The sequence below is a fragment of the Vollenhovia emeryi genome, unplaced genomic scaffold (genome assembly GCF_000949405.1).
Source record: "Vollenhovia emeryi isolate VEMERY1.0 unplaced genomic scaffold, V.emery_V1.0 DF939191.1, whole genome shotgun sequence".
Lineage (NCBI taxonomy): Eukaryota > Metazoa > Arthropoda > Insecta > Hymenoptera > Formicidae > Vollenhovia > Vollenhovia emeryi.
The window spans coordinates 208,214-224,116 of record NW_011967175.1 but is presented as its reverse complement, the minus strand read 5'-3'; the positions used below and the strand labels follow the sequence as shown (position 1 = coordinate 224,116).

The 15,903-nt window shown below is 52.4% G+C and overlaps 1 protein-coding gene across 2 annotated transcripts in view; it reads right to left on the bottom strand.

Annotated features, from left to right (window-relative positions):
* The window catches only part of LOC105562285 (protein abrupt), a 54,285-nt gene that overhangs the window by 28,925 nt on the left and 9,457 nt on the right, over positions 1–15,903 (bottom strand). Inside the window, exons 1-2 of one of the 2 annotated variants that reach the window (XM_012013016.1) lie at positions 15,401–15,521; positions 7,147–7,368 (exon numbers count right to left, since the gene is read on the bottom strand). In XM_012013016.1, coding sequence (XP_011868406.1) covers positions 7,147–7,368; positions 15,401–15,476 — 298 coding nt within the window. In that variant the 5' untranslated portion in view covers positions 15,477–15,521. Of the gene's footprint in view, positions 1–7,146; positions 7,369–15,400; positions 15,522–15,903 lie in introns of those variants that run through there. The other variant, XM_012013017.1, reaches the window with a different exon arrangement.

Genomic DNA, 15,903 nt, shown 5'->3' with positions numbered 1-15,903 from the left:
GTCTAGTCCACTCTATCCCACAATAAGCGTTGATGCGGGTATTACATAACACCCTGTATATACGGTACAGGACTGGTACACCTCGTTCGGCACCTTGTTGTGGTATCGAAGCGGTCGCGGCATACCTCGAAGAATTTGAATTGCACATGCGGCATGTGATTCAACCGCGATTCACTTTCGAGAGACGATAAAATCTCCCGGTAACATTTTCGCCCGACATTTCCTGTCGCCAAATATATCGACATTGTCGCGCGCGTTGTGCTTCACCTAGGTTACTGACTAGGTTATCACTCAATGGTGTGTCTCATTCATGCGGAAGCATAGAAAATAAGAGCACAATTGGTACGTCAAATTTAGCACTGGACTGCGAGTTGCTACTAAAGATCTTTTGACCTCGTGTATTGCCACGCGGATTTATCGCATAAAATCTTTGCACCTTACCACGAGCATTGCAAGATCTCAGGGACTTTTATGCCGCACCGTTCCATTCTATCCGCTTTTCTTAAACGTGAAGGCTTTGTTTCAACAGTGGTACAGCATCGTTTTCATTAATTTCGAGTTTTTAAAGTTATCAATTTACATAAATGGAGAATACATATAAAATATATATATATAATTATAACAAAGAATATAAATAAAACGATATATTTACATAAAGAAAGAAAATTCCGGATTGCGGTATCTCATGCCGGTCGTTGAAGGTAGTTGGATGTGTACCAGTTTCGAGATAAAAAGAATATCTCTTGTGTAATCCCGAAAGCGCGATTAACTCCAGTTTCACAGGTAAAACGGCGGAGTTGTACTACTGTTGAATAACGCCTTCGGATATCGGGGTGCAACGCGACGTCGCTTCCGACGTTTCTCGCAACCGTCGCTCGGAACTAAACCGATGTCGAGATCGGGATTTTTTTCGGCGGGCATATCCGTCGCGTGACCGCAAACAGTATCCGCCGCGAGCGGATGCAACGTTAAGTATCTCGCGATACCGTGCCGGATGCACGGCCTGTACGAACTTGAGTAAGGCACGCGCTGTGGCCATCCGGCTGTTATCGATTCACGAAGTGCCTAATCGCATGCATAATGCACGCAGGTGTGAACGCTGGACACGCACCAATGCGTGTCGCTTCACGCGCGGCTTCTGTTCGGGTTGCAACATTCAACCGTGCCGTGAAGCGCAAGTACGGCCTAATTCCTCCCGGCCTGTCCGGCTCGCCCAGATAACACGCGTTAGTCGAAAAATAAATGAGAACGCCACCTTATCGCGTTGCACTAGGTCTACTGACCTAGAAAACTATTCACAGCATGAATGGGTATTCAACCGAGTGCCTGAGACGTCCGTGTCTCGCATGTTATTTAAAATTTTCAGTTCAGAGACTTAAAAGAAGAAAATGACACAAATTTAACGAATCTTAGTGTTAAAGTATTTGAATAAAATTTTATAAGTCTACAAATGTTATAATTAATGCTATGAATTTTAGTTTCAAAATATTACATTTCCTTTGAATACCAAATCATTAGATTGTAGAAAATAATTACAATTACGAGTAGCATTAGTGCGAGGCGACGGATTGTCAATCGTAATAACGCGCAAAAATGGTGAACAGCCTCGAGATCTCGCGGAAACTCTTTGATCTGTACAACTCTGAAGAAATAAAGGACTAAGAGCCGTGACAGAGTGTTAGTGCCTAAATATTTCATATTCTAAATCTATTGCGAAAAATGTTACCCCTCAGCCAGGGTTTTTTTCGCAATAAATTTAGAATATGAAATATTTAGACACCCTGTCACGGCCCTTAGTCCTTCATTCCTTCGTGTTCGTCACAATTGAGCCATACGCATTTTATCAATTTCTTTGATCTGCGTTGTTACCCAGGTAACGGTCAGATAAGTGTGACGTTTCAAGTAAACCGTGACACGCGCGGATCGTAATATTTTACGGAGCGGCGTGGCTCCTCGCACTTAGGACGATAATACGAGGACGACCGCGTTCAAATACGACCGAGGGCGAACGGTACACGCGTGTGTGCGCGCCGTTTCTAACGCTCCACGTGTCACCTTGCAGCACGCCCACGGATGTACCGTAACGTGGCGAGCGCGGTGCGCGATACGCGGACGCAGCGCTCGTGCGTGAGTTATGCGCCGGAATTCTAATTCGAAACCGACGACAAATCTCGCCGTCGTTTGCATACGTGCGCGCCCGTACGGCCTACGGATCCCCCCGACCGGGATTCCAAACGGTTGAGCCACTTGCGAAACAGCACGCGTGTCTTTGTCTAACGTCAAAGTCAGCGCGCGCGCGCGCGCGCGCGTACACGCACGTGCGTACGGCGCGTATGATGAATGTACACGCCGGGACAGCTATATGGCTCGCTGGCCCTAAATTCAACGCGCTGCTTGTACAATTCGTTAGATATCGCGGCGAGAGTCATGGACACCCGTGCGCAGGCGAGCACGCACGCACTCTCACGCATGCACGCACACGCTACGCGCCGAATAGTAGCCGATAGTGTCCAGGGCCGATTGGCGCCTATCGAAGTTTCGATCGATAACCCGCGTACGGGGGAAACGAACGCGATTACCTTGAAGTAGCGTTCCTGGTAATGCCCATCTCGGATCGATAGAACGTGGGTACATGATCGCCCGGTGACGTCGATTTATAAGAAATTGACGCTAATGAGCGCGTACGGGCGAACTGCCCTGCTCTTTGCGACACGCCGGTGTACCACTTCCGACTTTTGCGTTTCCTCTTAGCGGCAATTTGAGGTGCCGCGCGCGCGCTAATACCTCGGCAAACAGTACGCGCACTCGCCCGGATGTTTTGACGAAATTGTCGTGCGACGTGACGCTCTCGCACGGGAACGCGCGCCCGCTAATGCAACGTTTAATTTGCCATTTCGTCGCGCTTTAATTTCCTTCTGTACGCGACTTTTCCACGCGATCGGACGCGAGATTAAATACGGTCCTCGACAACACGCCCGCGACGATGGTGGAAACAAAAGTTGTATGCGTATACGTAAGAGCATTTTATCTATTTATTTAAGATTACCTCCGATAAAGACACGCCGTGTGTTAGTTGCAAATCGATATCGCAAAACAATTTAGCGGGCCGTCCGTGAGGAAAGGAGATCCAGCCGATCGATCGATGGATCGCCGAGATTACCCTCTATCGCCCGCATCTCTCGGATATCGCTCGTCGCGTCTTTCGTCCGTTCCCAGCGTGCGCGCGATCGCGATCGCGATCGAGGGCCGCGGTTCCTCAAGGAGAAACGATCTACATTTTTGTGCGCGTACAGCGCGTGGCCCGTGTGTCGCCGTCTTGTGTGCATCGGGGCGGGCACGAAATGAGAGAGGAGGCGAGACGAGCAGAGAGGAAACAGAGAGAGAGAGAGAGAGAGAGAGGAGGGGGGGGGGAGGGAGGGGGGGGGAGGACGGATAGATCTAACTGTAACCAAGACCTACTTTTCGGGCTTCCTACGAGAAACACACACGCACTTGCGTGGTGCACACGCTGGCGCGCGTGCGCGCGCGCCCACAAAGCCCTCGGCAGTTGCCCAACGCGCTTCTTCGTGACGCGCTACGATTTGACGCACCGCTCCTTTCCCTATCGCCGACTGACTCTCGTCCTTGAACCCTTCCCACTCGCCGTGCTACCTTTCAAATTTCCACCCTTTGGCCTTTCGCGACGGAATCTTACGCGACTCGGCAACGGCCCTTCAAGATAGCACGGGGAATCCAATTGTCAATTCTTTCGCCACGTGTGAGAAATAGCGTGTCTTTTGTCTGGTTTTACTTGACAAGAGGGTGCAGGGGGGTATTCGAGAAGGGACTTGCCACTTCGATTTTACGCCGCGCTCCCGCCCACGTCCCCACGTCTCTCGAAACGCGGAGTCGCGTTTTCCGTAAATCGGGACGCGCGCAAAGGTGAAAGCGTTAGACGAGGATTGGACAACGGACCGTCTCCGGGCGGCAACAGCATGTTGCACACGCGGTGGAATTGATATCGGCGCCGAAACGTGAGGAGAGTCTCGGAAGTGCGACCCCGAAAAGCGGAGGGCCGGCGCCCGGGGGTTATCGCGAATCGATATCCATGAACTTTAACTTCGTTCGATTTCATCAGACTTCGATCGTTCGTTCGCCCATCTGCTGAGAAAAATAGTCCGGCGGGGGAGCGAGAAGGAACGCGAGGAGGGAGTGGGTGGAGGCATGCATATTTTTTTAATTATCGCAATTTTGGTCTCCTTTGTGCAAACCGCCTGACCTAATCAGAGCGCACTCGCTTTATATACAATAGATTGGAGATCTGCAACGGCGGAAAGATAGGAAAATTACAGAGGTAGCCCGCTACTCGACTGGCCTCGCTATAAGTTCGTACATTTACGGCCTAACTGCAAGAGATAGGCGCTATCGCGTTTATGCGGTACACTTATCCGGTTTGTATGTCGGATAGATATCAGAGACCAGTATGTGATAAATTAGTGTTTACTCGACGCAGTGTTTAGCCCGTCCGATGTTTTGCCGATTATGCGTTGCACGTGGCTCCATTAAAGCCGTTTACTCTTATCAATTAAGAGGAATGAATGATGGCATGTAAATAAGTGACGACATGAAAATTTCCGGGCCGAGAATTTCTTAAAATACAATCTTGTTCCCTCACACCCGAGTCCAGGAAACGTAACGCGCACTGGTCCCGATAAACGGCGTTACTTACGTTCCGGGGCTATTCAATCTCCGACGACGCGGTTATCGCGACTGCATCTTTGGACCGTAACCGGGGGATATCGAGAGGCTGACGGTGCCACTTCACCGATCACTAAATAACTGCGAGGACCGTGACGCGGTAAGAAAAAAAGCGCGGGGCAAGTGGTAAGCCAACTGGTCAATTAACTTGATCAATTGTACGGTCCTCGTGTGCGACGGAGATTACTCGATAGATCGGAACACTCTCGACTTCGCGCGCCGCGCTCTTAGAGCAGCACTGAGGAATCTTTAAATATACACGCGCGCGTTATCGCGCCTATGTATGCGTCCTGCATTAAGTCGGCCGCGTCGAAAAAGCGGGGCACGGCCACGTTCGCCCCGAAAGTTGCACATTCTTGTTTATTCGGCGCGAACGATAAAGAGGCGCTCAATCTAGCTCTCGCCGTTATCGCGCACTTCCACTGATAAGTCCTTCCGAAATTTATTGACGTCGCGCGCAAGCCCGGATTCGCCGTAAAAACGCGGTATCTGTGCCCGCGCGTACGCGCTTCTCGCGCTGACGTATAAATTGCAATAACGCGTGTTTACGTCGCCCGAAGGTGACGGCAAGTCCCTCGACGCCGATTAATTTCTGCGAATCTGTTTACACTTACGGAGGCATCGGCGCTGCGCATCCCGTTTATCGCGCTCCGAGGCGACCGGGACACCCCGTTGACGAATTCTCGCGTGACATCCCGGATACCAATCGCTCCTCGAGAGCACCGAGATCGCTCGCGCGATTAATATAACCGAGGCGAGCGCGTTGCATCGCTGCTCGGTGCGAACTGCGGTTTCGCGCGAGCACGCCGCTCTTGCGGCCGTTGCATTCGCCGGCAGCGTCGGTGGGGAAGGCGCACACGGAAATTCGCGTTTGCACGTGCACGCGTGCACGTGCGTGTGTGTACGCTGCACTCGGACGCCGCGCTCATGCACCGCGACGACCGGGACCTCCGCGCGCCACGCCGCCCGACTTGGCGCACCGCCGATTGGGTGGCCACCGAGGGTAGGGGGCCGGGTCCAATCGTTTACCCCCTGCACTTCCTATGCAGTCGCCAACTTGTACCACTTGCCGCGGCCAAGTGGTAGCGGCGCGAATGCAACGCGCCGCCGGCCGGCCCTTTCGCGCAAGGAGTCGCGACTCGCGCCTGGTCGGACGCGCGGCTTGTCCAAGCGCGAGAAATGAACGAGGCGAGATCCTTGGTCGGTTCTCCGTACTAATTCTTTGACCGATCGAGTAACTTTTACTCGTGAATATACCTTTCGGCATGAAAATCAGCGAGAAGGCTCCCACGTCTCTTCTCTCGTTACATTACTGGCAGCAGATCGATCTTTTATTATGTTTTCGGTGGTCACCTACGTCGATCCTTATGTAAAAGATGTTCCGTGAATTCTCGTTACGGATCAGTTTCTAATTAAAATTCCGCTAGCCGAAAAGGGCAGAAAGAGAGAGCTCGTTCATTCAATCACCGCTGTGGCGGCCCGTTAGAAAACGAGTCGAGAATGACTTTGATCTCTGTCTCTTCTGCGCTCGAGCCGTGTAAGAGAAGCCAATATGCGATATTGTGACGCAACAACTCGCCGTCGCCGTTTGACCGGCGTTTGTGTAACGCGTGACATTTACATTGGGAAATAATTGAATATCGAATTAATTTACATCACCGCGCGAAACTGATGGACGTCGACTACACGTGCGGTGCTACATCAATGCAACGCGTCAACACGTCCGATCACGCGTACGTTACGAGAGCCCTGGCGTTCTATCGAGCGAATAACGGTGAGAGCTCCCGGTGCTCGCCGGGCATTTGAGAGCGATGTCGAAAAAGTGAAAGCCCGAAATTGTCCTGCGCTCGCGCAGAAGAGAGAGAGAGAGAAAGAGAGAGAGGACACGAACTTTCTCGTCGCTTAGATCCGACTTGTCGTGAGTGCAGCGCGCGTGAAATATCGACGTCGGAAATATCGACGAGCGAGTGCAGCTCGAAGACCGAGGAGTCGCGCTTCTTCTTGCGCAACATCGAAAAGGCGAAAGCCCGAAATCGCCCTGTGCTCGCGCAAGAGAGAGGACGCGAAACTTTCTCGCCGCTTAGATCCGACTTGCCGCGAGTGCATCGACGTCTGAAATATCGACGAGCGAGTGCAGCCCGAGGACCATAAAGGCGCGCTTCTTTTTGCGCATTATCAAGCGACGACCTTCCGCCTGCATAAGTCGGACCGAGGAGTCAAGGTCTTGGATTAGCCGGCCGACTTCTTCGGTCCAACTTTTACTCCGATTGTCGCATTATGTTAATACTTTTTCAGAATATTCAACGATTCGGCCCGTCTCCTGCTATCGAGGGTCGTATGAAAGAATTGTTTAGAGAGAGAGAGAGAGGGGGGGGGGTGGACAGAGTTTTCACACTTGAAGAAACTTACCCTCGCAGAACAGGGTGACATCGGTGAGACTCTCGCTTTTGAATAAATTGGAAAACGCCGTTGCTAGGTTGCTGCCGAAACTGTTCCACTTGAGGCAGAACTGCTGATGATCCATGATGCCACCCTTAGGCTCAACTCCGTGACCTTCACCGCTCCTCTGGCAGCCACCTTCCAATGGATATTTACCTTCTTGATCGCGCTCGTGCCCAATTGCTCGTCCAGCTACGCAGAAAGCAGTCTGGGTTATCGTACGGAAACATATAGGGAGTGCATCCGCGCGGATGTCGAAAGGCACAGACTAAATTTCGATAAAACGCATAACGCGAGGGCTCGATCAAACTGTCGGCAAGTTCAAAACGAAGAAATCCATATTGTCGCATCGAGTACTCGCCATTGTACGCACTGTCAAGTTAACTAAAACGAGCCCCGGTGACTCCGTGAATGAACGCGCTATCCATGAAAGAATATAACGCGGCGTATCGTGACGGCCGACGTCACCGGCTTTGAATGTTGATAGCTCGACACCTCACAAGCGCGACATACCTCTTACGATTCGCTGATTCCGTAACGTGTTTACGTGACAGAGGAATTATCGGACGTGTGAGGTCCAGCGGCCGCTGTTTTTCGCGCGCGCGTTTCTTCGTCGGGAGGAGGGGGGGGGGGAGGACGCGGGCGATTTCCAGATCTTCAAGCAGTTGCGGTCGCACGCGGGGCGCCTCGCCTATCGGCGGTCACGAACCGCGATCGCACGATGCCGGCCGCGCCATGTCGAAATCCCACCGCATTTCCGCGACGCCCGCGATAAAAAAACGCCGCGCGCGAAAAGAGAGGAGAGACCTTACCGATGGCAGGGGCGTGTCAGCGAGTGCGAGCGAAACAGCCGCTCCGACTTCATTCACGGATCTCGCCGGCGTAACGGCGACAACGACAACCGGCGACGCTACTCCGAAATGCACTTTAGTCCCTGGTTCGCGTCTCGGGTGGACACGTCGCCGCTGCCGGTAGACGAAGAGAAAAAAAAAAGGGGAAAGCTACAGAGTTCGGCAACGCACGCACATGTGCCCGGGCGTGGGTCCGCTGTGCGTCGTATCCGACCGACCGGTATCACCAAGGGTGGCGTAAACGCGCGCGAAGGTAGAGAACCCTCGAGTATCCCAGGCGGGATGGGTATCCGGGACCAATGACGCACCGGTCGCGCGACGCACCGAATAGACTGACTCTATACGCACTTGCCGGCCGAAATCGAGTCACCGGCTTGCATCGCGCATCAGCAACATGAACGAATCGCGCGTGACTGTCGTTCGCGGTGCGGCCGGGCCCGGGTACGCGCGGTCGCCGGGCGGGAGGGTCCACCGCCGCGCGGCAGCCGAAAAATCGCGGGCGCGAGAGCGAGAGGGAACGAGGAGGCGGCTACGCGGCACCGCGAGACAGCGGGGGACGGGAACGGGCCATTCGAGAGGGAGCCGGCGAGAGGGAGTGAGGGACGAGGGAAAGAGAGAGAGAGAGCGAGCAACACTGAGGGACCGCCGCCGCTATATCGCTGAGAAGAGTGTGAATATGGGTCATCGGTGGCGATGCAAATGCGGTTACACGAAGCGTGGGGGGGTTTTCGGTGCTCTCCTCGGGCACCCGGCGAAACACGGAACCACCGGGGGAAAGGGGACCGCCGGGTGGGTGGCCACGGGCGGGGGATTCGGCTTCTTCGGAGGGGTAGGGATTCGCTGGAACGGCGAGGCGATTGCTTAAGGCCTAGAAGTTTCGACTCTCGCGCTGCTCCCCTCCTATTTTTTTTTTCTTTCTCTCTTTCTCTTTCCCCGCCGAGGAGCTTTTTTACTCTTTCGCTCTCACGCGCTGCGACGCTCTATCTTGTTCGTCTCATTTTGGAACGTTATCCTCTCCCTCCCGGTCCCCTAACGTTTCTAAGGTATCACGCGTCCCCACTGCGTTCTCGTCCAATGTACAGCAGGGCCGCATCGCGGGAGTGAAACGTCACATACGGGAATCACGGTAGAAGAGGAATCTTGGAGCGTACAGCGGCAACCTTGACGAGCGCGTGTGCGCGCAGATGTGCGCAGGCAGTTTGCACATATCCCAAGTGAAATTCGACGTGGCACCTCGAAATTTATTACGTTCTCGTGTACGCGGGCGAGAGCGCTAGGCGTAGTCACGTAAGCGTGCCCGAATTCAGATCAAAAATCAGCGGAGCAGCGCGATCGATGCCCATCGCTAGGAACCACCAGCGGCACGAGAAGCGCGAAGGCGGTGGGGAAGTTTAGGCGTTGGAGGCGCCTCGAGAGTTGCGTGGCTCCGGAACCGCGCGAAAGGAGGAGCGCGCGCGAGAGGTGAAGCGGGAGGAGGCGAAGAAGGCGGAGGAGGAGGAGGAGGAGGACGAGGAGGACGAGGAGGAGGCCGAAAAAGAGGAGGGAGATGTACGCATCGCGGCGCAATAGGTGGGGACCGCGGCATCGCGTGGTGGCAAAACGCACGCTGCTCGGTAAAGGGAGAGGAGGTCCAAGAGGGAGGCGCTCAAGGTCGCCGCGGAGCCGCACGCGCGCCTCGGCCACGCATACACGCACGCGTATCCCCGCGTTGCGCACGCAACGCGGTATACGTACGCCGTTGCAACACGGGCGTGTGCACGGATGTGCGCGCGCGCTGCAGCGTAGATCGCGGGTGCGTGTGCGTGTGGCCAATGTGTGTGCGCGCGCGTCCGCCGGCGTCGTAATTCGGCGCTCTTATGGCGGCGGTATTATGTCATCGCATTCGTGCTTCGGAAAAACAGAGCTCTTACTCCTCGCGCGATCTGGCTCTCGAAAATATTAGAGTAAGGGGGGGGGGTGTATTGGCAATTCTCCGTTCTGACTCCGTCCCGAGGAGGATGCGACGATAGGTGGGATCATCCTCGCCTGGTCTCGCTTTTTTTCTCTCTCGCTCGCCCCGGCGTCTTTATTCGCGTTAGAAATTTCGAAAGAAGCCGAAAAAAATCGACGGAGCGGGCAAGGCGGACGAAAATAGACCGAGCGCCTGCATTCGCGTAATACGCGTAAGCTTCCGTAATCGCGCGATACGCGTAACTCGATACACGTCGACGGGCAGCCCGTGGCCTCGCTCGCGTGGTCGAGCAACGCGGGGCGATCTAGCTTCCGCGAGGAAGGAAGAAATTGGGCAACAATCGGCGAAATGGAAAGAGAAAGGAGAGCGCCGTTTGCTTTCGTCACGGGGATGGTCGACGGTATTGCCCCGGGCGGGTATATGGAAAAGAATGGCCGTCGTGATGTCGAGTTAACGCAAACGAGGGGGAGGGCGGAGGAGGAGGGTTTCTCCTATATATGAAAAGCGCGTGTCGTGGCTCGACGAGAAAAACACGCGCGGCGCCTACTTCGGCGAGTGCTATTTTTTTGTGGGGCGCCTTTTGGCAATAAGCGCGATCGCCTTTATACGCGATATAAGTGATAGGAGAAAGTCGTCGCGTTGATTTCTTCTCCTTTTTTCTCCCTTTCCCGCGTTGCTATGAATACGGGGCCTTATCCCGATTCGATTCGGCCAAAAGCAGCGCCGCGTGCTTGATACGCTCAACGCGCTTTGAGAACGCGCTAGCGCTTTCATAGGAAGTGCCGCCCGTTATTACGGGCAAATTGAAGCCGCGTATATAGGGGATATCAGCGGCAATTTAAGCGTAAAGATAAATGGGAGTCTCTAGTCTTAATTCTTACAGCATAGCTGCGCTCGCTGCACGAAACGCGCTACTCCTTCCATTGAAAACGTGCAGTTTCATTGAGCCCGCCGGTTTAATTAACGAAAATTTATAGTTCACACCGGAATTACGATTTCGCATCGGAACGCAAGCGGGGAGAAAATATCGCCGCGATCTAGAGCTGCCAAGTGATGGGCAAAATTCGGGGAAAATAAGTTCTGCGGAGGGGCTGCTTCGGGAAAAAAAAAATTCGATACCGTAGCCATCCGTCTATGCTAGGGCCAACCGCCGCAGCGTCCTGCCTTCGACGAAAGATACGAAAGAGAGATGAAGGAGGAAGAGATATTTGCATGAATCCCGGCAATAATCGTTTGAGGGGTGGAGAAGGCGCAGCCAAAGGGTTGGTTGGCCTGATGAAAATGCCAGAGAGGCGCAAATACGTTTGGCGACGATAACGGAGCGGCTCGGGTAAAAAGGGGGAGGGGGACGTTCTCCGTTTCAACAGTAAAAGATAACTCGCGTGGATTATCAAGACAATACGTAATTTCGCTCTGATTTCATTTCATCGCACATTTCCCGTTAGAACAGGGCGTCGTAAGGATCGTTCAAATTGAATTGCCGCGTCCATTATTTTAGGAAAACTGTAAGTAAAGCGCGTTACTATCTATTCCCAAAATAGTGACTGGTGTCTTCAGAATTACAGCGCTAGTACTGAAAGCTATACTTTACGTGACAGTCGCTCATTCTGCCGATTGTCGCGGAAGACCGTTCCGGCCCGTTACGGGGTCCCTTATACGATAGAGGTGTGACATTTTGATGTTATCTTTATACGCAAAATATCGCAAAATGCCCCAGAAACGTTTTTAATGTCATTTCTTTACATTTTGAAGTCTCCAACTTCGTTTTCAACATTTCTAACGTCAATGTTGTATCCTAAGCCAAAGAGATTTATGCCTAAGACTAGTTTTGGTTTATTCTTTTAGACATGTTACTGCTTTTATAGCCTGAAAATGATATGTAATTTCAGTAATTTGTTCCATGCTATTTTAATATGTTTAGCCGTAATATGTTTTACCGTACTTTGGGTTGGAGTGAATTTTGGTGCGCCAACGATTTTACTTAAAAAAAGAAGAGTGAAATTCTTCACCTTTTGTCTTAGAGTGGATTAATTCACTCTATTGGAGTAAATGTTCACTCGAATAGAGTGAAACGAATACGAATACTCGTATTCGGAACATCCCTAGTAGATGCACATCACCGCAAGCTAAATGAGCCGATGCGCAGCGGAAGTTAATTTTGGAGGTCAATGTCTCCGAGACTAGTTTGAGATAACAGGTTGCCGGTGCGTAGTAAAATACATTTAAAAATGCGACTCGGTCGCGGGAGAAGAAGCTGGCGCGTTCGGCGCCGCGACAGAGGTAAAGTAACGCGATGTTTTTCTCGTGGACCGTCATCGTAGATCCATTTCAATCAGGCGCGATGATGTAAGCGCATTTTTGCCGGCGACAAATAATCAAGGGATCGGGCGTCGATACTGAGAGACGGCCTCTGGGGACGATCTGCGTGCAGCCTGCAACTTTTATATCCCGTAAAACTTCGCGCCCTGGGACACCGGGAAACGTCGCCGGCAGCGAAAGCTCGACCTTTCGGTGATTCGCCCGCAAATAATTAATTCGCAATCGACAAATGAGCTCGCTTCGCGCCTCACACGCAGAAAACTCAAAAGAGGGGAGAAAAAAGGAAGAAAGAAAATACCCTCACCGTAACACTACAACTTCACGAATCCTGGGTGCGACGAGTCCAGGGATGCGCTCTCGCCGCGACGATCATGCTCGCGTGTCGTTCCTCGGGATGAGAATGTCGCGCGTACGAATCGCCGCCGTGACTCATTCACGAGACGGTGAGCGAAGGTGCCGGCAAGTGCAACGATCACCGTAATAAGTGCGGGTTACGATAGCCAGCGTGACGGCTACAGCGCGAACGCGAGATCAATGTCGATCATCCCGAGGACGATGCTGTCCTTCTGCAAACTCGTACTGGTGGCGCGAATGATGCGTGCGCGCCGAAAGACGCCCAGCGCGAAGCACGATCTGAATTGGACTGTTCTGCGGGTTTGCCCGGCTCGTTCGACTTCCTCCCTCTCTCTCTCTTTCTTTCGCGGGTTTCGTGCCTACCGCGTCCCGCCCGTGGCCCTACGTTTTAGGTCGACTTAACGGCGCGCTCCTACTAGCGGACTCGATCGTCGCGAGTGAGCGATGTCTTTCTACGATGCACTCGTAGGCGAATAATACAACCTCCAGACTGCGTTTCCTTCCCCGGAACCTTCTCTCTTAGGGCCAGTTTCACAAACATCGATTAACTGTTAACTAGGGTTCAGTCGACTCCCCTATCTTTTTCCAATAAGAGACAGAGAATCCATTAATCTTCGATTAACAGTTAACCGATGTTTATGAAACTGGCCCTTAGGGTCAATTTCACAAACGGCGGTTAACTGCTAACCGGTTAATTGATTCTCTGTCTCTTCTTAGATAATGAGATAGAAAAAGATAGGGAGTTTACTGAACTAACAGTTAACCGACGTTTGTGAAACCGACCCTTAGATCCGGCTGTTCATTTTCTGGTTAACCAGAGTTTGATCAACTCGCCATCCTTTTTTGCGTTATTATCTTAAGAAGAGACAGAGAACCGACTAAACTACGGTCAACAGTTAACCAGAAAATGACTGACCGGGCCTTAAAGTCAATCGGTAAGTCATCACTAAAAAGCAGCGAACAGTCACTTGATCATAGTTACAAGTGTACCACTGCACATTTGCAATGATATATTTACAACTATGAATCAAGTGACCATTCACTGCTTTTAAGTGACTATCCACTGATTGACTTTAAGAGAGTTTGTCGCCGGCAAATTGAACGTCTCGCTCTTTGTAGCGACAGTGCGCTTTTACTGTTGTTACGGGCGAGATTTTATTACCCCCGTTATCTCAACGTAATTTAAGTCGGAAAAAAACCGATAAGGAATCTCAATAAGGAAGGTGCAAGGATTGGCTCCGTCAAGAATTTTTCCCCTAGTTCGGCTGCCTCAGTACGAAGTATACAGAGCTTTGTCCGACGGACTCGTGCAGTAAAGGCCTGTGTCCACGACGCCAGAACGTGGTCCAAGTTCTAGTCTCGAGAAATGTGTGGCCAATCAACTTGCAGCTATTCCATAAAAGCTGCAAGTTGACTTGCCACACATTTCTCGGAACTAGAACTTGGACCACGTTCTGGCGTCGTGGACACAGGCCTTAAGAAGCGTCGAGCCCGAAAATCGTCGCGTACGCGGAAGTCGCGGTAACTTTTTCGTGCCTTCGGCGCCGCGGAGGAATGGTTTTTGTACTCCCCGTGTAAAGCGAACGGCGAAGCAATAAATTTCCCGAATGGAGGTCGTTAGCGGGAGGTTCCGCCCCGCGGGAGCTATGCGCGTTTTTTCGAAGCCGCAGACGACACCGGGGAGGGAAATTAGGTGGAAGAAGCAGAATGTACGATCCGTTTTTATGACGCCATGAAATAAACGCGACTTCCGTCGAGGCACCGCTGCGCGCACAATGCACGTACGGTGCGATGCGCTGCTGCCGCCGCACGTGCATGTGCACTTTGCAGAGGCAGAAACAAAGGAAGCGTTGAAATCACGGTGTACGCGCGTAACAATGGCCGGCAATTTAACAAGCGCGCAAACCGTAATCTCACCGAAATAGCTGTAATACAAAGTACTAAGGGCGAAACACAAAACATTACCGCGTGAACATTCGTTGGAACAACGAGTTTCAATAGTCTGTATAAATTATCAAGTAGACATGTTTTAAGAATACATTCGAGAGAATATTGGAATTATGTAGTTTGTTGTGTGGCAATTACTTCGTTGAATATATCACGGTTATGTACAACTGCGCCTTTCATATATTTTCAATCGCAGTTGCAAATAAAAAATCGTAGCCTCTTTAACAACTATAAACTACGAGCTGCGGTGCGAAGTGTCAAACAAAAATGTTTAGAATAATCAACGAGGATACGATTTGTAGACCCTAATTGCTACAATAAGAATAAAATGAGCTAAACTTAGCTAAATTCATTCTTTGTCTCTTTCCAACTGTTATTCTAGAAAGAGACAAACGTGAAGTAAACTAAGATTAGAGTTAAGCGATGTTTGGTGAAACCGGGCCTTAGAAACAAATTACTTTGTCGAGAATCGTCACGAGTCGACGAGGTCCTTTACCACTGATTAAAACCAAATCGTCTCGATCGTTTCACCGACCGTAAGACGGTAAATCTAAAAGTTCACTATCTCACACCATGTAGTCGTTGCCGCGAATTACATCCTTCGTGGCACCGCCGCTGTGCGTCAAGTTCAAAGCCGCCCCTCCCGTCAATCTCCCACGCCCCCACACGAATCGATCCCGATTCCGCGATCAAAACAAACAGGCAGACCCGCGACAGCTTCCCGAAACGACGCCGACGACGCGACAGGTGGAGGAGGCCCGACACGACAACAACAATAACAGCAACAACTGGTCGGCCGTACCTAGCGGATGAAGCCACCATGGATTGACCAGGGATGGTCGTTGGTTGCTGGGGCCCTCGCCAACAGGGGCGTACATCCTCCTCGGACTACGTCACGCCCGTCACTGCCACCCCGGTGTGCGACTGCACCCCCGACTGCCTTCGCAAGCCCGCGGCCGGCAACCACCCCTCCAGCGCGCGGGATTCCAGTCTCTCTCTCTCTCTCTCTGTCCCTCTTCCCTTCCTTCAAGCGCGCGCGTACGCAAGAGGGTTGCAAGGTTACCCCCGCATCCACCCCCGCGTCAACCCTCGCGCGCTCGCGTACGCTATTCGTATCGCCCTTCCTGCCGTTCCTGCCGTCCTCCGAAACCGACCTCCCTCGCGGCCGACCAACCCCTCCGTCAACGACGACTCCCGCCGACCCCTCCTCCCTCCCGCGGGGGAGCTGGGAGAACACGGAGCACCACCGCCGCTGCCACCCTCGCGTCGTTCTCCCGGCGCCCTTCCTACGCAGCCCACGGCCAT